At 37.1% G+C, this 27085-nt stretch overlaps 1 protein-coding gene across 1 annotated transcript in view; it reads left to right on the top strand.

The window, feature by feature from the left end:
- The first annotated feature begins 286 nt into the window (after positions 1 to 286).
- The window catches only part of CT83 (cancer/testis antigen 83), a 70316-nt gene continuing 43517 nt past the window's right edge, over positions 287 to 27085 (top strand). The window contains exon 1 of the mRNA XM_008524473.2: positions 287 to 518. Within this exon, the coding sequence (XP_008522695.1) occupies positions 429 to 518 (90 nt within the window). The 5' untranslated portion in view covers positions 287 to 428. The remainder of the gene's footprint in view (positions 519 to 27085) is intronic.

Below are 27085 nucleotides of genomic sequence, written 5' to 3'. Positions count from 1 at the left end.
CCTCAGGCCAGAATTTTCTTCCATTTCAGGGGTCTAAAGTCATATTTCTGGTTTCTCCTGTTTTTACTTTTGGCTTGGTAAAATCACCAATATCCTTCCCCTCTGCTTGACCAATGTCTACTCATCACTTCCTCCCTCCCCCTTGCCTCCTCCCTTACATAAGGTTGTCTGGGAAAATCACCACAAAGAAATCCAGCTGGATGATTCATCTTTCAGCCACACCACTCTTTTCAGAGGCACAGATCTTTTGAAAGCTGATGGGGACCTCTTTCTCAACAGCAATTCAGGAGTTAATCCTCAACCAAACAACCTTGTTAAGTAGTTCAGAAGTACAGGGTTGTTTCAAAAAATTGTAGGGAAGATGCGGAACACCATATTTATGTATCACTCTGTTGAAAACTCCAGGGATCCCTCTGCTTTCGAAGCAGATGGAGATCCCACTCTATCAAAGGTTTTGTCTGTTGGCTCTTTTAAATGAGGCTGGTGCTGCTGACTCTTGGAGAGTAAAAAGGAGAAAGGTAAGGACTATGCTGATTCACATCCTTATGGTATTTCTGCTGTTCTGGGTCTTTTTTTAGGGGCTCAGACTTTGTTTCGTTTTACCTGGTTAATCCCAACTGTAATCAAATTTGTATTCTCTGAAGTTTAATGTACCATTCTCAGATAACTAATTCTTTGAAAGTCACTTTCAGGATCTTGAACGATAAAATGCCTAACTCTCATGATGGCACCAAATCCCAGAAAAATCTAAATGACTTGAAAAAGAGTTATACATCATTACAGATTCTATGAAGGACCAAGAAAAAAAGGTTTTTAGTTATACTCAGTAGGGTGTTTAAGTAGTATCTTAAAATTAATCACAGAAGATTGTTTAAAGCCTTCAAATTTTTAAAAGTCAAATAAGAACTAAACGTTGCACAAGTAATAAAGGATTCACGATTTCAGTTCTAACTCTCAATATTTTCAGGAAAGAAGTTCTCAGACCAACCATTATATAAAAACATGACTAATATTTCTGGTCACTAAAGATCGAAACTATTTTATATAAAAAATATTTCTAAAGCATTTCTGGTTTTGACCCTGGATCATTCTGTACAATAATAAAACCAACTTGCATTTATTTGTACAGCATTTTTAAAAGGCTTTCTTTTTTTTTAACTTTACATCTACATATATACTTGTGAGTAGGTACAAATGAGAAGATGAAAGCAGAGAGGTTATGTGACTTTGCTTAAGGTCACACAACAAACTCATAAAATGGCAAATTAAAAATTCTGTTTGATTATTCACAGCTCTTTCTCTCCCATTACCTCTTAAAAAGAGGAATATGCCTCTTAGTCTCTTCCCTTTCTGCACCCTCAAAGGATTGCCTAATAGGTTTTTTGGCAACCTATTGCCAAATAGGTTTTAGGTTTTAACAATGGAAAATCAGCAATAAAGGAAGATAAAAGGAGAACTATAACTGGTTTTTAGGGATGAAAGCTGATGGAGATTTTTATAGAGTGGGGGAGTTGAGAGGAAATAAGTGTGAGGATAGCTGATATGTAAGAAAAAGTGTGTAGGAGAGGAAGAAACAAAGGAAAATTTTAAGATACATTTCTGGAGACTGTGCATCCCCCTCATATGATTCAGGAGAAACAAGTAAAGAGATGATTATCGTAAAGTTCCTCTTGGTTGAATAGACTGTGTTCCGTCTGCATTTAACGTTGCTCCAAAACTATGCCATGTGGATATTTATCTTCAAAAGCTTTTTAGTAATATATCTTTGATGCTCGTAATATTTTTTCCATTTTATCATAACTCTAAGAATTTCAATATAAATGCAGAAAATCCCTACTATTCTTTGCTGCCACAATATAATGACATCTTTTATATTAGAGGTGACTGATTAATTAGAAGTCCTAGGGGAGGAGATGAGAGCCAGACTGGGAAGAGGGAAAGATTAAACTCATACTAGATGTTTTAGTACATCTGAAAAGTCCAACAACAGCTGTCTGACACAGATAGTAAATAGATTTATGAAACACTATTATTGGTTACTGCCACAAATCAATTCATTAATTAATGCATTCATTTATTTATGCATTCTACTAATTTTTAAAATAACAACTCAGACAAATAAGATATGATACTTGCCTTTAGGAGTTCTAAGTTAAAAGAGAAGAAGGTGAAGAAAGAGACACATATAATTATCAGTAAAATATAATCTATTTTATAGTGAAAAAATATATACACAATGTGCTATAGAAGTTCAAAGCATAGAGAACGGAGTGAGTAAATTAAAGGAGGCTTCACCAATGAAGTATGAGCTGATTCTTCAAAACTAAGTGGACAATCAAATGATGGAGAGAGCATACTAGATAGAACAAAGATTGTGCACAACTAGGTGCCATGGTGTGCTCTTAAAAAATTGTATATGACTGGAGAGTGTATATGTGTTGCGGAGAAGGGTGGTAAAAGCAAGGACAGCGTTAATTTGCAAGATATAAGATTGGAAGGATGAATTGAGACCAGATTGAGAAGAGTTGCAACATTTTGTAAATATATACATATGTACGTTTGCCTGAGAAAGGATGCACAGCTTTCATAAATTCCCAAAGACCTTGTGACCACCCAAAACGTGTAGGCATCACTATTAAAGAAAAAGAAGAGCATATACATTCTTTTTTTAACGTATGTATTTGAAAACTCCTTGTATCAATGAATATACCATAAATATCTTTACAGATCATTCCATATTCTTCCACAATATAATTTTAATCCTGCCTGGAATATGCATATATATGCACATACATGTATATGTCATAGTTTATTTAATCGCTTAATGTCAAACAACATTACTATTCCCATTTTTCTATAAATATAAACATCGACTGTGATAAACATCTTTATAGCTAAAATCTTTGCAAAGATTCATAATAATTTATTTAGGATAAACTCCTGGAAAAGTAATTGTCTAGTCAAATGTTATATGTCTTGTTAAGGTCTTTGGTAAACACTGTCAAACTTCTCTCCAAAAGGAGATTTGAACGATTTGAACTATTGCTTGAATTTGAACTCTTGCTTAGCAGTGTGTATGGTGTCTCTGTACACGCTGGTCCCTAGTCAAAAAAAGCAAATTACATTTTTTTCGCATTTTGATGTCCACTTGTATGGTCATCAATTGTGTCCTTTGCCCCCTTGTTTTCGGTTGGAGTGCTTGTCTTTTACTCATGGAATTCTAGGAGCTTACTTACCCTCTCGATACTAATAACATGAATTCTTTGTCACTCATAGATGTGAATATTTTCTCTAGTTTATTTCCCTTTCAATTTGTTTGACTTACAGAAGTTGAGATTTATTCAGAGAGATTATCAGTCTTACCCTTTATGAATTGCAAATGTGATGTAATGCTTAGAAAGTCCAGGCCCATGCCATGGTCATTTAAATATCAATGGATATTTTCTTCTAGAATTTAAAAGTGACGTTTAATTCCTGTGGAATTAGTGTGGCATGATTTTCCAGGTGTCCACACAGTTTATTGAAACATCCAAATTTGTCTCACCAGCTTAAAGTGCCACCTCATCTTTTAGATTTCTCTCTTGTGATTTTTTTCCTTGCTAGCCACATTAGCATTCTCTCTAATCTTGGAACATGCCAAGCTCATTCCCACCTAGGTATTTTAATGTTTGCTATTACCTGGACAGTGAGCATGGCTCACTCTTTTTCTCAAGTCAGATCTCCACTCAAACATTACCCACTCATAAAGCCTTTCCCTGTATACTCCTTCTAAAATAAAATGCCACTCCAACCCATCACACTCTGTCTCCTTAGTCTGCTTTATTTTTCTTCATAGCGCTTAATTCTACCTGAAATGGCATATTTATTTATATGCTTGCTTATTGTTTTGTTTCTCATCATATGTTTCATGTGGGCAGACATTGTGTCTTCTTATTCAACCTCTATATCCCCGCTACTTAAAGAGGGACAGGTGAACAGAAAGAATCAATAAATATTTGCTAAATAAAGAAATTAATATCAAATGTTCATATCTGTTTGTAGCCTTATGAAATGTTTAATATGTTTCTCTGATTTATCCATCTATTTCAACACCAATTCCAAAATATGTAGCTTTATAATATATTTTAAAATCTGATGCCACAGCTAGAAGGACCTGCAACTAAGATATACAACTATGTACCGGGGGGATTTGGGAGATAAAGCAGAAAAAAAAACTATAAGGACATCCTTCTTTAGTAAATCTCTTTTTAAACTTGACCACATCTAATCTACTGAATATATTCTTCCAAATGAACTTCATTTTTTTTATTTCCAAAAAACTTGCTATTTTAATTGGAATTCCATTAAATTATAAATTAATATGGGGAAATTTGACAACTAATCTTTCTAGCCTGGAATAATTTTATATCTCTCTATTTAGTTGATTCTTCCTTTATGTCCTCAGTAAAGTGTCATTGTGTCCGTCGTGTAAGTTCTGTACATTTCTCCTTGTGTTTATGTCTAAGGATTATATAGTCTTGTCATTACTGCAAAGGGAATCTTTTATTCTCATTATTTCCCACCTGGTTATAAAGTTAGTGTGAAAATTTCAATAAAGGGGCCAGGCCCATGGCCAAATGGTTAAAGTTCCATGTGCTCTGTTTTGGTGGCCTGGAGTTCGCGGGTTCTGATCCCAGGTGTGGACCTGCTCCACTCATCAGCCATGCTGTGGAGGCATCCCACATACAAAATAGAAGAATATGGGCATGGATGTTAGCTCAGGGCTAATCTTCCTCAAGCAAAAGAAGAGGAGGATTAGCAATGGAGATTAGTTTAGGGTGAATCTTCCTCACACACACACAAAATTTCAATATTTATCTATTATATCATATTTATTTAATTCAAATTTTATAATCTTATGAATATTTAAAAAGTTAATCTATCAGTGACTAGAACTTATGAAAAATATACCATACTAATGTAGTTTTGTCAGTTTATCCTTTCATTTCTAATGAATTTTGCTGTTTATCTTTAGATGTATTGTTAATTGGTTGTGAAAGGTTAGTGACTGGTATAAAAAGACTTTACCTTTTATAATTGGAAACTCAATATTATTGTATTTTTGGTTTGTAACACTTCTTTTTTGTTTCCTATATGGTTTAAAATACAAGTGCGTAAAACCATAATTATAAATCCATGTTAATGGGAAAATGATGTCACAGCATGTAATTTACAACAATAACAACATAACGGGAAAGCAGAGATGTTTTGATGTAGAGTTAGTGTATGACATTGAAGCTACACTCATATCAATTCAATACAGACTGTTATAAATTTAGAATGTTAACTGTAATCCAATTGGAACCACTAAGAAAATAACTAAAATATATATAAAAAAGGAAATGAAGCGGGAATCAAAATAGCACACTAAAGAAAACCAAACACGTTATTGGAGAAACTGAGAACCAAAAACTATACAAGATGTATAGAAAACAGGGAAATGACAGAAGCAGGTTCTTCATTATCAGTAATCACTTTAAACTTAAATGGGATAAACTCATTGAGTAAGGACACAGATTGGCTACAAAAAAAACCACGATCCTTTCATTTATTTTAGTTTTCAACTCTAGAATTTCTTTTTGGTTTGTGTTTAAAATTTCTCTCTTTATTGCTATTACTTATTTGTTCATACATTGTTCTCCTGGTTTCCCTTAACTCTATGTCCATGGTTTCTTTTAATTTTTGAGCATATTTAAGATGGCTATTGTAAGATCTTTGCCTATTAAGTCCAATGTTTGAACTTCCTTGGGACAGTTTCTATTATTTTCTTTTTTCTCACGTGAATGTGCCATGCTTTATTGTTTCTTTGCATACCACATAATTTTCTTTGTGGAAATTGGGCACTTTGAATATTATTGTGTGGTAGTTCTGGATATCAGATTCTCCTTCTTCCCTGTGGTTTGTTACTGTTGCTCTTTTGTTTTAGTTGTTTGTTTAGTGAGTTTAGTTGTTTGTTTAGTTGTTTGTTTAGTGAGTTTCCAGAATTAATTCTATAAAGCATGTATTGTTATTTGAGTGTGGCCTCTAAAGTCTCTACTTCATTAACTTAATAGTCAGTCAATGATTAGACACAGATTTCCTTAAATAACTGTAACCAGTAAGTCTCCAGGCCCTTGCTTAGGAGCTCTTTGTGTGTATTGATTCCTGCTTACAACAGATGGCAGTTGACAACTCTGCCTTAGCTTTCGCTTCCTGCTTGTGCAGAGCCTCAAGAATAGCAGAGGTGAGAGCTTAATGCCTACAGAGGTCTTTCGTGAACATGCACAACCCTGGACATGCACAGTCCTACACATGTGTCTGACCTTCCAGATTTCCAGGAATAAGTGAGAGATTTTTAAAGCCTGCTATATTCATCTTTTCCTTTTTCTTTTTTGGTCAGCTAGTTTTTTGGCACAACTATTATCACAGTCTGAGGCAGCTCTGATTTTAAACAACTGCTACTTCTTGTTTTAGACAAATACCCTCAGGATAAAGGCTGTTGGCAATGCGCTGTCTATGTATCCAATCAAATAAAGATAAGCCTTCCACGTGGGGTTTTCTAGGGAATGATCAGGTCAAATAATGACAATTTGCTAAAAATGGGGCTTTGAAAAAGCTTAAACTCCATTCTGACCACTCCAGGGACTAGTAGGTTTCTGATTTTCACCATGATTGTCAGCCATTTATTTCCAATGCTACCATGGAGCTGGGGAAAAAAGGATGGGAGTAGGGCCGGTTAAAATACTGCAAAGCTCACTGTTCTTACTGGGATTCGGCCACTTTCCTTGCTTAAGCACTCTTGTGATTGTTGAAAGCCTTTGATTAATTTTCAGAGCTCTGGAAAAATTTATTTGGACAATTTTTGCCAGTGTTCTTTTTAATTTTATGGAGGAGTGGATACTGAGGAATCCTTATCTACTTTTTCCACTGGTATCACTCCTATTAATTTCCTTTAAAAACAGCTGTGGCTGTATCTTAAAAATTTTGATATGTTGAAATTTCTCATTCAGATCAAAATATTTTTAATTTACAATCAGTTTTTTTTACCCTTTTATTGTTTATAATTGCATTTCTTAATTCTAAATGTATGAGTATTTCCTAGTTATCTATTTGAATTTTAATATATCCAGCTCAACAGTACTATGATCAGAGAAAATACTTTTCATGACTTTAAAATCCTATTGTTTCTGTTAAGAATTCAGCTGTCATCTATTGTTCCTCTGGAGGCAATCTGTCTTCATTTTCCTCTGGATGCATGGAAGATTTGCTGTTTCTCTATCATCTTCATCATTTTACAGCACCTAGGTGTAGTTTCAATAGTATTTATCTTGCTTTGTGTTCACAGGGCTTTTTGAAAATAAAAAATTGCTTGAATCTCAAACTTATACTGAGAAAAAGATTACAGACACGAAAGAGTATATACTACATGATTTTATTCATAAGAAACTTGAAGAAATACATATCCACTCTATGGTGATATACTAACGATCAGTGGCTACCTGGGACCATGGATGGGGATGGACTGCAAAGGGGAACAGGGGTATTTTGGGGGCAATAGAAATGTTCTTTATCTTAAATGTGGTGAAGGTCACATATAATGTTGTTGTTTTAAGCCACTAAGTTCCCACTGGGGGGATTTGGGGAGAAAAAAGCATGAAAAAAAAAAAAGAAAAAAGAAGATTGGCAACACTTGTTAGCTCAGGTGCCAATCTTTAAAAAAAAAAAGTCACTAAGTTTTGGGGTGGTTTATTGCTTAGTAACAGATAATTTATTTGGAAATTTGTATGTAAAAGCATGGTGATGATTTTTGGGTTTTTTGGGGGTTTTTTAAGATTTTATTTTTCCTTTTTCTCCCCAAAGCCCCCTGGTACATAGTTGTATATTTTAGTTGTGGGTCCTTCTAGTTGTGGCATGTGGCATTCCACCTCAACCTGCCCCAATGAGCCGTGCCATGTCCACACCCAGGATCCAAATCTGCGAGACCCTGGGCCACAGCAGCAGAGCATGCAAACTTAACCACTAGGCCATGGGGCTGGCCCCTGCTTGGTGATGTTTTAATAAAACATTAAAAGATGTGAGATTGTCTATGGGATCAGGTGGAGGCTAGAAAAACAGTGAGGAATCTGTTAGCAAGTGCTTGAGGAATATTAAACAGCTAGTGAAGACTGGTAAGGCAGTGAAAAGCTGTTATTTGAATCTAAGAAAAAGAGAATTTATGTTGTGAGTAACAGAACAATTAGCAAAATTTCACCTGAGTAAACTTGGAAAATAGGAAATGTACATAAATGAACTTATATATCTGGCTAAGGATAAATCTTGGCAGAATGTTGACCACAACAATTGGCTTCTCCTAGCTATGTATGACAAAGTACAGGCAATGAAGGATGAATTCATTGAATAGTTCCAACTGGTTTTTGGTGGAAACTTTAGGGTTTTCTGTATATAGTATCATGTCATCTGCAAATAGAGACAATTTTACTTCTTCTTTTCTGATTTGGATGCCTTTTATTTCTTTTTCTTGCTTAATTTCTCTGGCTAGGACTTCCAATACTATGTTGAATAAAAGTGGCAAGAGTAAACATCCTTGTCTCATTTCTAATCTTGGAGAAAAAGCTTTCAGCTTTCAACCATTGAGTATGATATTAGCTGTGGGCCTGTCATATCTGGCCTTTCTTCTGTTGAGATATGTTCCCTCGATACCCACTTTGTTGAGAGTTTTTATCATGAATGGATGTTGAATTTTGTCAAATTCTTTTTCTGCAACTATTGAGATGATCATGTGATTTTTATTCTTCATTTTGTTAATGTGGTATATCATATTGATGGATTTGCTGATATTGAACCATCCTTGCATCCCTGGAATAAATCCCACTTGATCATGATGTGTGATCCTTTTAATGCATTGTTGAATTTGGCTTGCTAATATTATGTACTTTTTTGTTTTTTGGGTTTTTTTCTTGTTTCTGAACTTTATTTTAATTGAGGTAACATTGGTTTATAACATTATATAAATTTCAGGTGTACATCATATTTCGATTTCTGTGTAGACTACATCATGTTCACCACCCAAAGACTAATTACCATCTATCACCATATACATCTGCCCAGTCACCCCTTTTGCCCTCCTCCCTCTTCCCTTCTCTTCTGGTAACCATGAATCTAACCTCTGTATCTATATGTTTGTTTGTTGTTGTTGTTTTTAATCATCTATTTATGAGTGAGATCATGCTGTATTTGACTTTCTCCATCTGACTTATTTCACTTAGCATAATACCCCCAAAGTCCATCCATGTTGTCACAAGCGGCAAGATTTCATCTTTTTTTATAGCTGAGTAGTATTCCATTATGTATACATATCACATCTTCTTTATCCATTTGTCACTTGATGGGCACTTAGGTTGTTCCCACATCTTGGCTATTGTGAATAATGCTGCAACGAACACATTTTTGTTTTCATGATTTTTGGATAAATACTCAGCAGTGGAATAGCTGAATCATGTGGTGGTTCTATTCTCAATTTTTAAAGGAATTTCCATACTGGTTTCCATAGTGGCTGCATCAGTTTGCATTCCCACCAGCAGTACATGAGAGCTCCTTTTTCTCCACATCCTCTCCAACACTTGTTATTTCTTGTCTTGTTAATTATAGCCTTTCTGACAGGAGTGAGGTGAAATCTCATTATAGTTTTGATTTGCATTTCCCTAATAATCAGTGATGTTGAACATCTTTTTATGTGTCTGTTGGCCATCCATATATCGTCTTTGGAAAAGTGTCTGTTCAGATCTTTTGCCCATTTTTTAATTGGGTTGTTAGTTTTTTGTTGTTATTGAGGTGTACAAGTTCTTTATACATTTGGGATACTAACCCCTTATCAGATATATGGTTTGCAAATATCTTCTCTCAATTGATAGGTTTTCTTTTCTTTTGGTTGATGGTTTCCTTGCTGTGCAGAAGCTCTTTAGTCTGATGTAGTCCCATTTGTTTATTTTTTCTTTTGTTTCCCTTGCCTATTCAGACATGGTATTTGAAAATACACTACTAAGACCAATGTCAAAGAGCATACTGCCTATGTTTTCTTCTAGAAGTTTCATGGTTTCAGGTCTTAAATTCAAGTATTTAATCCATTTTGAGTTAATTTTTGTGTATAGTGTAATACAATAGTCTACATTAATTCTTTTGTGTATAGCTGTCCAGTTTTCCCAGCACCACTTATTGAAGAAACTTTCCTTTCTCCATTATGTGTTCTTGGCTCCTTTGTCAAAAATTAGCTATCCATAGATGTGTGGGTTTATTTCTGGGCTCTCGATTCTCTTCCATTGATCTGTGTGTCTGTTTTTGTGCCAGTCCCATGCTGTTTTGATTAGTATAGCTTTGTAGTATATTTTGAAATCATGGAGTGTGATGCCTCCAGCTTTGTTCTTTTTCCTCAGGATTTCTTTGGCTATTTGGAGTCTTGTTGTTCCATATAAATATTAGAATTCTTTGTTCTATTTCTGTGAAAAATGTCATTGAAACTTTGATAGGGATTGCATTGAATGTGTAGATTGCTTTAGGAAGTATGGACATTTTAACTATGTTAATTCTTCCAACCCAAGAGCGTGGAACATCTTTCCATTTCTTTGTGTCTTCTTCAATTTCTTTCAATAATGTTTCATTTTTTTCAGTGTACAGGTCTTTCACTTCTTTGGTTAAATTTATTCCTAGGTGTTTTATTATTTTTGTTTCAATTGTAAATGGAATTATATTCTTAATTTCTCTTCCTGCCACTTAGTTCTTAGTGTATAGAAAAGCAATTGATTTCGGTATGTTGGTTTCCTATCTTGCAATTTTACTCTATTCATTTATTATTTCTAATAGTTTTTTTGGTGGATTCTTTAGGATTTTATACATATAAAATCATTTCATCTGCAATAGTGACAGTTTTACTTCTTCCTTTCCAATTTGGATCCCTTTTATGTCTTTTTCTTACCTCATTGCTCTGGCTAGGGTTTCCAATAGTATTTTAAATAAGAGTGGTGAAAGTGGGTATCCTTGTCTTGTTCCAAGAGATAGCTTTCAGTTTTTCTCCATTGAGTATGATATTAGCTGTGGGTTTGTCATATATGGCCTTTAGTATGTTGAGCCACTTTCCTTCTATACTCATTTTATTGAGAGTTTTTATCATACGTGGATGTTGGATCTTGTCAAATGCTTTCTCTGCTTCTGCTGAGATGAAGATGTGATTTTTATTCCTCACTTTGTTAATGTGGTGTATCACATTGATTGATTTGCGGATATTGAAACATCCCTGCATCCCTGGAATAAATCCCACCTGTTCATGGTGTATGATCCTTTAAATGTATCATTGAATTTGGCTTGCTAGTATTTTGTTGAGAATTTTTGCATTTGTGTTCATCAGGGAAATTGGTCTGTAATTTTTCTTTTCTTGTAGTATCTTTATCTGGCTTTGGTATAAGAGTAATGCTAGCTTTGTAAAATGACTTCAAAAGCATTCCCTCCTCTGATAATTTTTAGAAGAATTTGAGAAGGATTGGTATTGATTCTTCTTTAAATATTTGGTAGAATTCACCAGTGAAGCCATCTGGTTCTGTTCTTTTGGTTTTGGGGAGGTTTTTGAATTACTGATTCAATCTCTTTCTAGTAATTGGTCTAGTCTGATTTTCAATTTCTTTAGGATTTAGTTTTGGTGGGTTGTAAATTTCTAGGAATTTATCCATTTCTTCTAACTGATCCAATCTGTTGGCGTATAATAGCTCATAGTAGTCTCTGATGATCCTTTGTGTGGTATCACTTGTAATGTCTCTTCTTTTATTTATAATTCTATTTATTTGAATTCTCTCCCTTTTTTTCTTGGTAAAAGTACATAAAGATTGATCTATTTTGTTCACCTTTGTACCTCCCTTTTTTGAATGGAAGTATCTATTGTAGTTAACCTATCCTTGTGTCGCCTTTGGATACCTCTGAGGAAGGCAGATAATGTGTTTTTTATTTGACAAGTCTCAGGATCAAGATCTGCACCTCTGGAGATATACTAGGTGACCTACATCTAATGAGTCTAATCTATATCTAGATCAGACTTAGATAATGAGACTAGGACTTTGAACCTGAGCCAAATGTCATAATAGGATTTGAATTCAGGGAGAAAGGATTAACTATTTTACACAAGGGAGGAATGTAAATAATTGGGCCTAGAGGAAAACTGGAGTAAATTGAAAAACATGGCCACAACACATTATAGCTTCTGCTCTCAAGAGGTGGCATATATTCCCCCACTGCTTGAATTTGATCTTTCCATGTGAGTTATTTTAACCAATAAAATATGACAAAAGTGATGCTGTATGCTTTCCAGAGCCTAAGTCTAAAGAGAATACCCTGAAAATTCTGCCTTCAATCACTTAAAATGGTGCCCTGAAATTGACATGCTGTTGAAAAAGACCAGGGTTAGTCTATGTGAAGAGAAAGATCCAGCCATCCTAGATGTGCCAAATGACTCAAGTCCCCTGATAACTTGCCAGCTGATTGCAGACACATGAGTGAGCCTAGACAAGGTCAGCAGAACAACTCGGCCACTCCACAGAATCATAAAAATAATAAATAAAGCTTTGTTGTTTTAAGCCACTAAGTTTTGGGGTAGCGTTATACAGTGTACTGGTTTTCTGCTGATATTTAAAAATTACCCTACAATTTAGCAACTTGAAACAGCAAAAATTTCTTGTTTACACAGTTTCTGAGAGGCTGGAGTCTTGGGGCAGCTTAGCTGAGTGTTTCTGGCTCAAGGTCTCTCATGGGGTTGGAATCAAGCTGTTAGCCAGGGCTGCAGTCAATTCAGAAATTGGCTAGGGTTGGAAAATCTTCTTCTAAACTGACTCACATGGTTTTGGCAGGCTCTTGCTCCTTTATGGCTGCTAGCCAGAGGCTTTAGTTCCTCACTATGCAGGCCTCTGCATGGCAGCTTGTTTTTCTCAGAGTGAGTGACCCAAAAGGGAGAGAGCACGTGTATGAGAAAGCACACAAGATGGAAACCACAGTCTTTTTTTAAACCTAATCTCAGAAGTGACATATCATCAGTTCTGCTGCATGCTATTGGCCACACAAACTAATTTGGGTGCAATGTTAGAGGGTAATATGTAGGCGTCTTGATACCAGAAGGTGGGGATCATTTGGGGGTCATCTTGGAAGCTGACTACCAAACACAGCAATAGAAAACTGAAACAGATACCACAGAATTATTATTAGTTTTGTTAGCTATGAGAATTACATTATGTTCTCTTATAAAAAGTTCATACTTTTAGAAACGCATACTGAAGCTAGGGATATGTAATGACACAGGTCATCAGATTTATTTAAAATACTTCAGCAACTACAATAATAAGGAAAATGATAGATCATGCAAGTGTGGCAATATCTTAAAAATTGCTGAACATGGGTGATGGGCATAGGGAGTACATTATCTTCTTCGCGTAGGCTTGAAATTTTTCCTATAGGATTTTAAAATCAACATTTACACTGAGCCAGAAATGTAATCCTTTGCAACTTCTTAAACTTGGGGAAAATTTTAGACATCAACTTTAAACTGTGTGAGGGAGTACCTACTTTTTACAGATTTCCTTTAAAGGTTATGCAAAGAAAACATAAATAAAGACCACTGATAAAAGAGGATATTGAGGGTGACTTTTCTTTTTGCCTTTGAATTAGTATCTGTAGCCCAAAGCTGAGAACAAAGAATGGTTAAATTCTCCACATTTTAAAGAGGGCCTCCAAGGCCTAATCAATAATTGGGGCTGGATATCTCCCATAGTTATTATAAAGAAGCTGTTGAACTGACTCTGCTAGCCTCAAAGATCTCTTCAGGGCACTCCCAAAGTCTATAAAAGCAAACGACAAAAGAGAAGGAAGGTAAGTCAGCATTTAGTAAGCACCCTGATGGCAAGTTACAGCAGCTTTTCTCTCTCCCTCCCCTACAGGAGTAGAAGATAAGTACTTCACTTTTTGGCGTGATGCTTGTCAAGGCCTGCCTGTGGTGCTGTGCTAGGTGTGGAGTGGAAAGTAGTGAGAGAGCTTTTAGGAGAGCTAGACATGTACCTCCTGGAGTTTGTGTGGTTTATGTAGACATAGCTACTGCTGCCTGCCTCTCTTCTAGAAATGTCTGAAGGCATGGAGTTTGCTGGTGGAAACAGTGGAAGTAGAGCAACGAGGCAATGTAGTGTGCTGTTCTTGGTAAGAAGGGGAGAACCCTCACACAAAAGACTACCCAGTACCCCATAGCACAGGAGTGTGCAGAAAGGGACCTCAGCAGTTCCCTGGAATCCGCATGGAGGAGTCTGTGGTACAGGAAGGACAGATGCAGCGGGGTTACCCAGGCAGCCAAAAATTGAGGAAACATTTCACCCAGAGAAGGAGTGGAGTGTGACTCTAACATACTATCAGCCAAATAAGAGGCTCACTGAGATTACACTGTACAATGCCCCCCCCCCCAAAAAAAAACTAACAAGACATCTGTGGTGGGTATTATCTTTATTCATCAATATCCAAATCCTTTCTACCTTTGGACACATGGAACTATGACCCGTTGAAACTACGTGACGTGGCCATGTAGTGTGACCTGCATAGACCAATGAAATGTGGGCAGACATAACATGTATCGGGGGCCAGCCCCATGGCCAAGTGGTTAAAATTCCTCATACTCTGCTTCAGCAGCCCAGGGGTCAGGGGTTCGGATCCCAGGTGTGGACCTACTCCGCTCATCAGTCATGCTGTGGAGGCATCCCACATTCCCACATGCAAACTAGAGGAAGATTGGCACAGATGTTATCTCAGGTCAAATCTTCCTCAAAAAAATAAAAAAAGAAGTAGCATGTATCACTTCTATGTTACTTCTATATGGAGGTATTTAATTGCCAGTTCTTGGTGCTCAATCTACTTTGTCCCACTGCCGTGGTTGTAGAAGTATTTATTGATGGAGATGCCATACTGATTGAAGCATCCTTGAATGTTAAGACAACATATGGAAACATACAAACTGAAGAGTCACCTAGACCCCAGAAAACTTTGTAAGGTTCATTAAAAAGTTCTCCTTGTAAGCCTCTGAGATTTTGGAGTTGTTTATTATTGTAACAGAGCCTAGCAAATCCTGACTGTGACTCCGTCAATGAGGAAATATTAGCAAAAGTCACCAGCAACTGACAGGAGACTAGATATGTAAGATGATCCCTTCTATCTCTCTTATTCTCCCTTCTGTCTCCCAATCCCACAGGAGTTTGGCTGAAAGATGGTAGAGAAAGAGGTCATATTTCCTGTCAGTGGTGGAGAGAATCTCCAGATACAACGCTGAGGAAAGATTTGAACCTAATATGAGACTGAATATTGGAGTTTTTAAATTAGATGATTTTTGTGTGTGTGTGAGGAGGATTGTCCCTGAGCTAACATCTGCACCAATCCTCCTCTATTTTGTATATGGGACACTGCCACAGCATGGCTTGATGAGCAGTATGTAGGTCCACACCCAGGATCCGAACTCACGAACCCCAGGCCACCAAAGCAGAGCACGTGAACTTAACCGCTATGCCACCGGCTGGCCTCCAGATGACTTTTTTAATAACTGAAAGTGACCAGTGACCAGCAAGCTATGGCATCTGGTCAAGATAGATTTAAGATATTTGTTACCTAATATAAAAGGGCTATCAGAAGTAGCAGAGTTGAGAGCAATGATGAGAGAGAACAAAAGTTCTGTAATTATAACCCACCAAGATCAGACTGATCAGTTACATCTCCCACAAAATTCAAGAATACACTATACAAAGAGAATATGGTTGATAATGGTTAGCTTTCTGCTGCTACCATCTGGAGAGTAGGTGCTATTTTTTTTTCCACCATTTCTCTTCCAAAGATGATATCCTTAGGGTTCATAGGTTCCCTTTGCTACTTTCTCAAGCATTGCAACAATACAGCCCCAGTGAAGAGCTTTTCTGTTGAAACTCCATAGTGCCCAGCGCAGCGTTTTTTACATCGTGCCTACTTAAATAAATGTTTGTTTATGGCATATTTTATTAGAGGACAAGGAAATCTCAGAATGCAAGCTATCTATGGAATAGACAAATTACAGGCACAACATCTCACTTGTTACTGACGCTCTATTGACCATGTAAATCCTTACTCGGTGTTTTCTGCTTTTAATACTTGGTTCTTCTTCCAGATTTCCCTTTTAGCCTCATCTGTGGGTTTACACTATTCTCTCTTGATCATGTAGTTTTATTTCTATTTGCCAACCTAAGCTATTTATCTCATCTCCTAGGGTATTTGAAGAAATATTGTCCTTCCTGAGTATTTGCCTCTAGCTACCACCACCATCACCATTTCAGAAAAACTCCTCAACTCAGTGGCATCCACGGCCTCAGTATGGAGTATCCCTGAACTTACCTCTTTCCCTTGAGACATATCTCAGCAACCTGAACTGTTCCTTTTCTATACGTATACATAGCTCTTGTCCCTCTCTGTCAGTCCTTCCAATTAGCAATTCTGCTGCCTCGTCAAATGCACACACACATACATGCTGTGGTCCTATCCAAGCTGAGATTACTCTCAAAATAACATATTTGAAACTAATATGAGACTGTGGTTTTAGGGCAAGTTTTCACGGATCACAGCAAATAATAAAAATCTCTCATTATAGCTAATAAAAAAAACATAGAAATTTTCAATGTGCTTAGTCATTTCACAGTCCAGTAGTTCTATTTATTCATAGAGATTACAATATATTCTTGAATCTAGTGTACTCCTTGAAAAGACTCCAACTATAATGTAAAATAAATCTAAACTAAGTATTCATTTCCAAAACACTGCCACTTTCTTTTAACTTGAAATCTCCCTATAATTATACTTTATAAAACAATTCTAAATAATTCATAAATAGTAAATGTGGTCCCAATAAGTTTTAGTCAACTTACTTTCAGAGTTACTCATATAGCTTTAATAAGAAGCCATTGAGTTTGAAAAATGGCAAATATAAGCAACATTATATCTTATTTTTTCATTTGTTTTCCTTCCTTTTTGAAATTCTCTTTTCTCTGTTTTGGTGACCCAGGCATCTCTTCTCTACCTTTGTGGTCACTTCAGTTTCAGTGGGTTTTTTTTCTCCATTTCTCTCTTAAATGTTGATTTCCTTCAGTGCTTCATATTAGGACCTCTTCTCATGTTATAAGATCTCATGGGTGAGCCATCCACTCTTGTGACTGCAGTTACTATCCATATACAATGAATCCAATGCTGGAGATAGAGGTGTACACAAAATCAAGTCTTTCATTAAGTTTACATTCTAGTTAGTGACGGTACAAACAAATATATCAATTGGTGATAAGTACTATAAGAAGATAAAGCAAGTTAAGGAATCAAAGTGCTATTTTATATGGGGTTGTCTCCGAAGGCTTCTGTAGGAATGTAGCATTGGGCTGGGACTTGAATAAAAAGAGAAAGTGAGTCATGTAGCTACCTAAGGGATATGTCTTCCTGGCAGAGAGAACAGACAGCACAAGGCTTTGAGGCAGGCACATGCCTTGCAGGTTTGAGTAACATGAAGACTAGAATGGTGGGAGTAGAGTGAGTGAAGGGAGAGTATTCAGTCAGGCAATGGAGTGGGGCATTCATCTAAATAGAACCTTGTAGGCTGTCACGAGGACTTGGCCTTTACTTTGAGTGAAAGGGGGAGCCATCATATAATTTTCATCAGGGGCATGATTTCATATGGCTTATGTTTTTTTAAACTTTTTTAAAATAAAAATTGTATACAACATGATGATTTGATATACATATACATAGTGAAATGGTTACTACAATCAAGCTAATAAACATATCATCTCCTCACATAGTTATCATTTTTTGTGTATGGTGAGAACATGTGAAATCTACTCTCTCAGCAAACTTCCAGTATTCAATAGAGTATTGTTAACTACGGGGGTCATGCCGTACATTAGATCTCTAGACTCACTCATCCTACATAACTGCAACTTTGTACCCTTTGACCAACATCTCCCTATTTCCCTTACCTCCCCATCCCTGGACCGCCATTTTGTTCTCTGCTTCTACGTATACAACTTTTTAAATTTTCACATATAAGTGAGATCATGCAGGTTTTCCCTTTCTTTCTGTATCTGGCTTATTTTATGACGCATATCCTCCATGTTTATCAATATGGCTTATGTTTTAAGAGTTATAGTGATTAGTTCATAATATACCATGATGGGTGTTCAAAGATAGAAACAGAAGGACCACTTAGGAAGCTGTTGCTATCTCCAGGTAAGAAATGATGATGATTTGGACTAGGTTGGTAGCAATGAGATAGGAAAAAAGTATGAGATTCAGAATAGATTTCAAACTTTGAGCTGACAGGATTTTTGTTTGTTTGAATGAGAATAGTTGGTCAAAGATGACTCTTCATTTTTTCGACCTGACAAACTAGTTAAGTCTATGTCCTTATCCAGACCTCTAGATCCACATAAAGATATATCCACCTACCCACTGGATAACTTCAACTAGTTGTCCCAGGCAATCTCAGATTAAAATAAAAACTCATCATCTCATAACTTACTCCTTTCCCTAATGAATTGCATCTCCATCCACCAAATGTCCATACGCTTTCCTCACCCTCTCCCAAATCTAATTATTCACCAAATCTTGCTGACACTATCTTCTAAATATCTTCTATCTATCCATTTTGCTCCATTCTCATTCTCCTTGCTGCGTTATTTCAAGTCCTCAACTGTTGCCTGCAATATTCCCATAACTGATATTACCACCTCTAATCTCAACATTTTCTAATAGAGTCACAGTACCTAGTATAGTGCCTAATAAATAGTAAGCAATAAATTTTGTTGAAGTAAATTAACATATGAATTCCTGGATGATGGTTAATTTTACATATCAACTTGGCTAGGCCACGTTACCCAGATATTTGGTCAAACACTAGTCTAGATGTTTCTGTGAAGGTATTTTTTCAATGAGATTAACATTGAAATAAGTAGACTTTGAGTAAAGCAGATAATCTCCATAGCCAGAGTGAGAGTGAATGAGAGGACCCCATCCAATCAGTTGAAGGCCTTGAGAGCAAAAAGACTGACATCCCCTGAGAAAGAGGGGATTCTGCCACAGATTGCCTTCAGACTTGAGCTACAACATCAACCCTTCCTTGAGTCTACAGTTTGCCAGCCTACCCTGCAGATATGGACTTGCCAACCTCCACAACTGTATGAGCCAATTCTTTAAAAATATGTATTTATAATATCTCCTATTGGTTCTGTCCCTGGAAAACCCAGACTAATACAACCTGTGCATGAGGGCATACAATTTCAATGACAGATCTAACAATATTTCATCATACAGACTGATGTTATTTAAAAGTTGTTATGATAATCGCTTACATTGGAAATAGTCAGCTGACATTCAATTTGGAAAACAGAAACTAAAGGAATCACAAAATTTGCTATTACTTCATAGCACTGATTAGTGAGACACTTCCTCTGATTAGCAAGTCCCTAGCATAGTTTCCTGAGCCTACTTCCCACAGGTGAGTCAATTAAGCCCAACCCACTTTCTAACTCTGAAGCATAAGGAATATATGATCTTAGATGCATACCTTGGCAACTAAGCACCAAACCAGCTCGAGTGCTACCAATATTATAAAGGTGTACTTTACTTCCAGTAAACTCAGTTTTTGCCTTACTACATGACATGAAGCTCTCCCTTTGTGGTCCAATTCTTGAATTTGAGTCATGGTCTTGATTTTCAAGAGTGCTTGCATCATAAATTTCTATTCCTTTTGTTTTTGCCCCCCGATACTAGAGTTCTAACCGAGAATCATTATTGCCTTCTGCCACTCTCTTCTGAGACTATGGGTTCTTACCTGGCAATATATCTACCTGATATCTATCTCTGGACCTCCTTGATGCCAGTTCTCCCCAAGTTTGCACTTTGTCACCTCTGATGTCCTACTCTAGTGGATTTATGTACTCTCAGTGTTCCGGATATCCTTCTGTGCCTTTTGCCCATCTTACTGCTTGTCAATGCGCCTCAGTTCTGGCATGAAGCATTATTGCTGCAATTCCAGGAGCTACCACCAGGTGGATGACAGCACCAACACTATTAGGTAAAATTGGCTCAAGAGCTTAAGCTATTTTGTCATATGTGAGAAGGGGGAAATTAATACATATGACCCAGATTATAGAGTTTTAAAATATATTTTATATATTAACACAAAAGTGTTTATATATTAAGTTTTATATATTAACATAAAAGTGTTAATATATAAATTTTATTGGATTATCTCACAATCACTGAGGAAAATCAGCTGAATATAAGTGTTTCATAGGATTGGAAGCCCAGAAAATCAACCTCCAAAAAATAAATAGGTGAAGACAATAAGGTAAAACATATGATTTTACAAACATGCTATAGTAGACGAGTTCACCTGTATGTTAAATAATACCCCAGAAAGCACTGCTTCAAGAAAACAGGATAATGAAACTACAACTCTAATATTGTTTTGAGTAGTTCTGACACACAAGCCTGTATTAAAAACATTGAAGGGGCCGTCCCCGTGGCTGAGTGGTTAAGTTCCCGCGCTCCGCTTCGGCGGCTCAGGGTTTCACTGGTTCAGATCCTGGGCGTGGACATGGCACTGCTCATGAGCCCACGTGGAGGTGGCGTCCCACAGGCCACAACTAGAAGGACCCACAACTAAAATATACAACTATGTACAGGGGGGATTTGGGGAGAAAAAGCAGAGAAAAACAAAAAGAAGATTGGCAACAGTTGTTAGCTCAGGTGCCAATCTTTAAAAAAGAAATTGAAGATTATGTAGAATAAGAAAAATGAAAGACACTTAAGGAGAAGTTAAAAGTTGAAAAGTTTTAAATGGTGCATTGAAAATTCATGTTCCTGCACCATGTTTTCATTCTCTTAATGTTGAAATGCCCTTTCACAGAGTAACTTCAAGCCTCATTTTTCCCAAAGAAACAACATAGTACTAGTGATTTAGAAGACTAGTGTCTAAACATTTTTGGTCATGCACCCAGATCAGTTAAAAAAAATAGTATACTGGGGACAGCTTGGTGGTGTAGCGGTTAAGTTCATGCACTCCACTTCAGTGGCCCAGGGTTCATGGGTTCACATCCTGGGCGTGGACCTACACACTGCTCAGCAAGCCATGCTGTGGTGGCATCCCACATACAAACCGGAGGAGGATTGGCATAGATGTTAGTTCAGCAACAATCACCCTCAAGCAAAAGGAGGAAAATTGGCAACTGATGTTAGTTCAGGGCCAATCTTCCTCACCAAAAAAAAAAAACAACTATGCAGTATATGTATTCATATTTATAAGTGATAAACAAGCAAATAAATAAGAACCTCCAAGAGAGGCTTTTAAATAGTAATGATTAAGTTTTGAGAAATGTTTCATTTCAAATATTACATAGAGATAATGATTTTAAACATTGCTGAAGTATTTGTAGGGATTTATGTCAATGTTCAAAGTGCTTAGTTTTTAATGTTTTGTTAATCAATATGGCTTCATACTATCAATAGCTAATAGCTCCAGACAGGATATACTTCAGAGTAGGATTCATTGTTAATGATAGTGGATGTACATCTGCATTTCACATAGATTCCAGATAAATTTTAAAAAATATCTTGCCCATCTTCCAATCAGATCTGTTTGTAGCATCATTTTACTCTGTTTATGACTGATTGAAAAAACCGATAATAGGACTGTCAGCCCCATCTTTTCTTGTTCGTTTGTGCTTACATTTTAGTATCATCTATAACCAAAGTTTACCTAAATAGACAACTTGTCCATTTAAAACTGCATCATGGAATCCATAAATGCAAGAAAATGAGCACACAGAAATTGTAACATGTGGAAAAGCAATGGGGCACTACTGTTTTCTCCTCCACATAGCGAAATGCCCAGGCTTCCCTGAGATAAGCCATGTACCACATGTAATACTTGACCATCTGACATACAGATCTAGTGAGGGCGTCCGTGTCAACCCATAATACTAAGTACTGGCAAACTTTAGTTTTTAGTTTTCACTTAAGTATACAATTTGTTATTAACGTCCAGCACCCAAGTGAATCTTCTTTCATGCTTCCTGGTGTGCATGTATCCACTTTGAAAACCATGAATTTAAAATCTGGCAGATCTGGGTTTCAATCTCTGTTCCACCCCTTACCAGCTGTGTGACCTCAGGAACACACAACCTCACTAAATCTCATTTTTCTCATCTATAATATGAAGATATTAAAATGTATATCTCATGGGTGATGAGAATTAAATGAGATATCACGTGTAAAACAATTGCCACCAAACCCATCACGTAATTAATACGTAATATATTTTGTCCATTATTATCACAATTATTTTTCTAGACTCAGAGTCTCTGGAAATGTGTCATTGAGAAGGGAAGGGTAATACCTACTATACAACAGATAGAACTGTCCTCAGAGGACAGCCGTTTGGGATGAAGTGATGAGACTTTTCCCCAAACTGACCATGCTTAAGGAATCAGTGAGCTCACAGTGAATAAATCCATTGGTCCTTAGAGAGAATATTTTCATTGCTGTTTACTTTCTGGGATTCATACACTTCTCTGGCCTGTCTATTGCCTGGTTGGTGTTTCAGAGAGGTAAACTTATATTTACCAGCTTAATCTTATTCTTCATGGATACTTTCTACTTGATATCAAAGTTTTAAAGATTTGGCAAGGGTTAGGACACTAAGTAAATGATTTTCAATCATATTTTTCTGGAAATTATAATTGATTGCTCATCTTTTCTTGATGAACTTTTGAGTTGTATTGCTCAGTAACGCATAACATCAATGAAATCTGTGTTGTCCTTGCAGTTTAGTTTTTAAGTGCTAATGTTGATGTTGCCAGCCCTGGTGGTCTAGTGGTTAAGATTCATTGCTCTCACTGCCGGGGCCAGATCCGTTTCTTGGTCAGGGAACCACACCACCTGTCTGTTGGTTGTCATACTGTGGCAGCTGCGTGTTGCTGTGATGCTAAAAGCTATGCCACTGCTATCTCCAATACCAGCATGTTCATCCATGATGGAGAGGTTTCAGTGCAGCTGGAAGACAGACCAGGAAGAAGAACCTAGGTACCGACTTTGGAAAAAATTGAAAATCTTGTGAATAGCAGCAGAGCATCGTCTGATAACAGCACCAGAAGGACAAAGGATGGCATAAAAAGACCAGGCAGGGTTCAGCTGTGCTGTCCACAGGGTCACTAAAAGTCGAGGCACTAACAATGATGTTTGTGTTGCCTATTCATGACTTTCCCAAAACTAGCCCCATGGAAGCAACACAACTCTTTTTCACACAAAATCTACATTAAATTATCCTGCCATCCTACCATTTATTATTGTCGAATGCTATGTATGCTTTTTTTGGACTGCTGATGATTCTTTGGGATTTAGTCAGACAAAAGAGTGAATGTCTTCCTCTCATGCACTGTTAAATTCACTTGGAAAACTAATGAATTTGACCATGAGAGAGTATACAGTCGGTTTCTCCACTTTAAAACACCTACCTTATAAATCAGGAGTGCTAGCCCTGTTCTTGCCTCATCTCTGCTAGAGTCCCTGATACTGATGTTATCACTGATCCTGCCTTAAAAGTCACTATGTCACTGCACACAGTGGGGTTTTTTTGATACAAAACTAATAAAAAAGGAAGAAACTAAAAATCATAAACATCTTAGAGAAAATGCCTTCTGAGAGAGAGAATGCCTACTGAAAAATCATAAACATCTTAGAGAAAATTCCATTCAGGAATAACTAACCTGTTTTGTGGCCATCAGCTCAGAAAAAAAGTTGGCCTACACTGGTTGATTATTTTTACCTCATGTTATCAATGCAAATGAAGTCTGTTGATTAGTGATATCTTTGGATTATAAAGAATTCTCTTTAAATAACGTAAACATCTATGCCAACAATAAGAGGTTACTTGTCATCCAGGCATTGAGTGACATAAAGCAGATTGTTTTCTTCTGGACATTGGGGTATAAGATGAATCACCTGAAAGGAAAGCATGGCAATTTTATTAGAAGCAAATAAAACAGGTAATTTTGGATCCTGCAGCATTTTAAGAAGCAGACCAGGCCTGCTCTCAATCCCACAGTAGTGGGCAGTGTGAGTATTTAGGTCAGCCCGAGGGCACTGAGTTTTATGTGGCTCTGAGGACACTCCTATGTGCTTCGAATCAAAGACCAACCTTGCTCGTTTTAAAATTTTGCCTTGAACTGGTCATGAGCACTGGAAAGAGAGTAAAGAAGCTCTTACTTTCCCTCCCTTTTCACATTCCTTTATTTTCTGAACTGAAACCAGGAACTCAGACTGAGTTTAGCATTACATTCTGGACTCGGAGGTCCACCTGGGTACTTATTCTGTAAATTGTATTTAAAGGAAAATGTGTTACAAATTCTAAGCAACCAGCCTACAAGGGAACGTTGGAGCCTGCCCATTTTTCTTAGGTTGAGCTCTACCTCAATTCCTACCTCATGATGCTTTCTGCCAAGATATAGACTCTTTGCTGTTATTCTAAAGGTGAATATTTAAAACTGTTTTGTCTATTAAAAAACTGTATTGAAGGCATGTGAAAGTCAAAATTTTTCTCTATTCTGCCTACTGAAATTTTCCAAGGAGTGTATGCAGAATAGTTGAATATTCTTTCTAAATGTTTGGTCCACTTGTCTCAAATTGTTAGTCATCTTGTTCTCCCTTCTAATGAGTTGTAATCTGAGAGGCTGGGAGATTGAAGCTGACCCCATTCTGAGGACAAGCTAAGAAAGCCTGTTGAGAGCCTTCAGTTCTGTGTATCATTTTGATGTTTGAGACAAAATATCAAAATAAATTGGTTCCCAAAAGAAAGATATCAAATGCATACTAAGAAACTCTTGCCGTCTGCTATTCTCATCAAACTCCAAGCAACACTGCAATAAAAGTGACTGATTTGCATTCCTTTGTATCATCTTGCTTATTCTCCCTCTCCACTCGGACCATCTGGTGGGTTTCTGCAGACAATACCCTGCACAGTTACTGTGAATGGAGGGTTGCCTGTTGGGGGAGAAAATCAATTATCAGTTTCTTTTTCCTCTTTCCATTGGAGGCGGGATTGCTCTGCTGCATTGAAGAAAACTTCCAGTGGACTATGTTGTAGCTTCCATTACATTAAGCTTTTTATAAGACTTAAGCTATAATGCCTCTGCTTTCCCCATTCAACACTCTCCTCGTTCCAGTGCTCTCTTTTGTTCCTCTTACACACTGCTGTGCAATATTTTTTCAATACTTTAGGTGCTTTTCTTATTTCTTTTTGTCTAGAAACGCTAAACCATGCGTTAACATTTTATCACAAACTTCTCTTCTCTCCTTGTAAGCAAAAACTACAAGAGATTCTTCCCCATCCCACTTGCACACCCCAAGTTTTGTCAGGGTTTTTATGTGTGTGGATGGTAAGGTCTTAAAGACCAAAATACATTATCTGACTGAGTCTTATACCATGTTTTGAATGGTGTTCTCTTCGTTCACAAGAATGAATGTATAACCAACTTGGTTTCTTAAATTCCAGCTCTCTGTCAGTCTGTGCCTATGGACTGACCAGAGAGGATGGCTTCTCTGATAGCTGCCTTTGATCTAGGGGCTGGATCTAAAGAGATAGTTCCACCCTGACCATTTCAGCAGAGGGGAGAAATTGAATGAGAGCCTTGGAGATGGTTTTGATTTTTTTTTTTCAGCAGGAAGCTTTCTATTTTATAGCTAACTGTTTTTATCCCAGTCTGAACTTCTGCTCTTTAACCTGACTTTAAAAAGAAAGGTTTCAGGGGGCCAACCCCGTGGCCGAGTGGTTAAGTTTGCATGCTCTGCTTCAGCGGTGGAGGATTTCGCCGGTTCGGATCCTGTGCGCGGACATGGCACCGCTCATCAAGCCATGCTGAGGCGGCATCCCACATGCCACAACTAGAAGGACCCACAACTAAAAATACACAACTATGTACCGGGGGCCTTTGGGGAGAAAAAGGAAAAATAAAATATTTTAAAAACAGAAAGATTTCAGGGCCAGCCCGATGGCCGAGTGGTTAAGTTCACGTGCTCCTCTTTGGCAGTCCAGGGTTACACTGGTTCAGATCCTGGGCACGGACATGGCACCACTCGTCAGGCCATGCTGAGGCGGCATCCCACATGCCACAACTAGAAGGACTCACAACTAAAATATACAACTATATACTGGGGGGATTTGGGGAGAAAAAGCAGAAAAAAAAGGAAAGGTTTCTATGCTTAATGGGTATGAATTTTCCGTTTAAGGTGATAAAATTCTGAAACTAGATAATAGTGATGGTTGCACAACATTGTGAATGTACTAAATGCCACTGAATTGTACACCTTGAAATGGTGAATTTCATGTTATGCATATTTTTCAACAATAAAAAAAAAGCAAGCAATCCAGAGAAAAAGAACAGGACAAAAGTTACAAAGAAAACCAAGTCCTCCTTGGTGACCCTCAATTGCCCTTTTCCGACTCATCTGCCAACTCCTAGCCCTTCTTTATTTCCCCTAACTATGGTGATTCTTGCTATGCTTCGTCTATCCAGAGCTGCCTTTTTCTGCCCCTTTTAGATCTGCTTTACTGAGTCAGTGCTGCATGTTCCTCAAATTGTGCCTTCTCTCCTCAATCTCACCAATAACCACATAAATTCCCATTCTGCTTACAGCATAGAACATGCCCACCCTTTGGATGAAAATGTTTCCACCAAAATTGTTCCGTCTTTCCCAGAAAGATATCAGTATGCAATACTGTAGTGGAAATCGGGAGAATTAGGATACAGCATGCTATAGTTAAAGAAGCATGGGATTTGGAATCAAGTAGATCAACACTCCACAGCTTACTACATGACACAGGAAAGGTGATTTATTGTGAGCCTCAATTTTTTGTCTAAAAAAATGAGATAACACCATATAGGGAGTTGCGATGTTTAAATATGAATATGAATAAAGTGTTGTCACATACAAGACACAGTCGATAAAT

This window comes from Equus przewalskii, chromosome X, assembly GCF_037783145.1.
Source record: "Equus przewalskii isolate Varuska chromosome X, EquPr2, whole genome shotgun sequence".
In the NCBI taxonomy this organism is placed as follows: Eukaryota; Metazoa; Chordata; class Mammalia; order Perissodactyla; family Equidae; genus Equus; species Equus przewalskii.
Note: the sequence above shows the minus strand (reverse complement) of the source record. Positions and strands in the feature narration are given on the sequence as shown.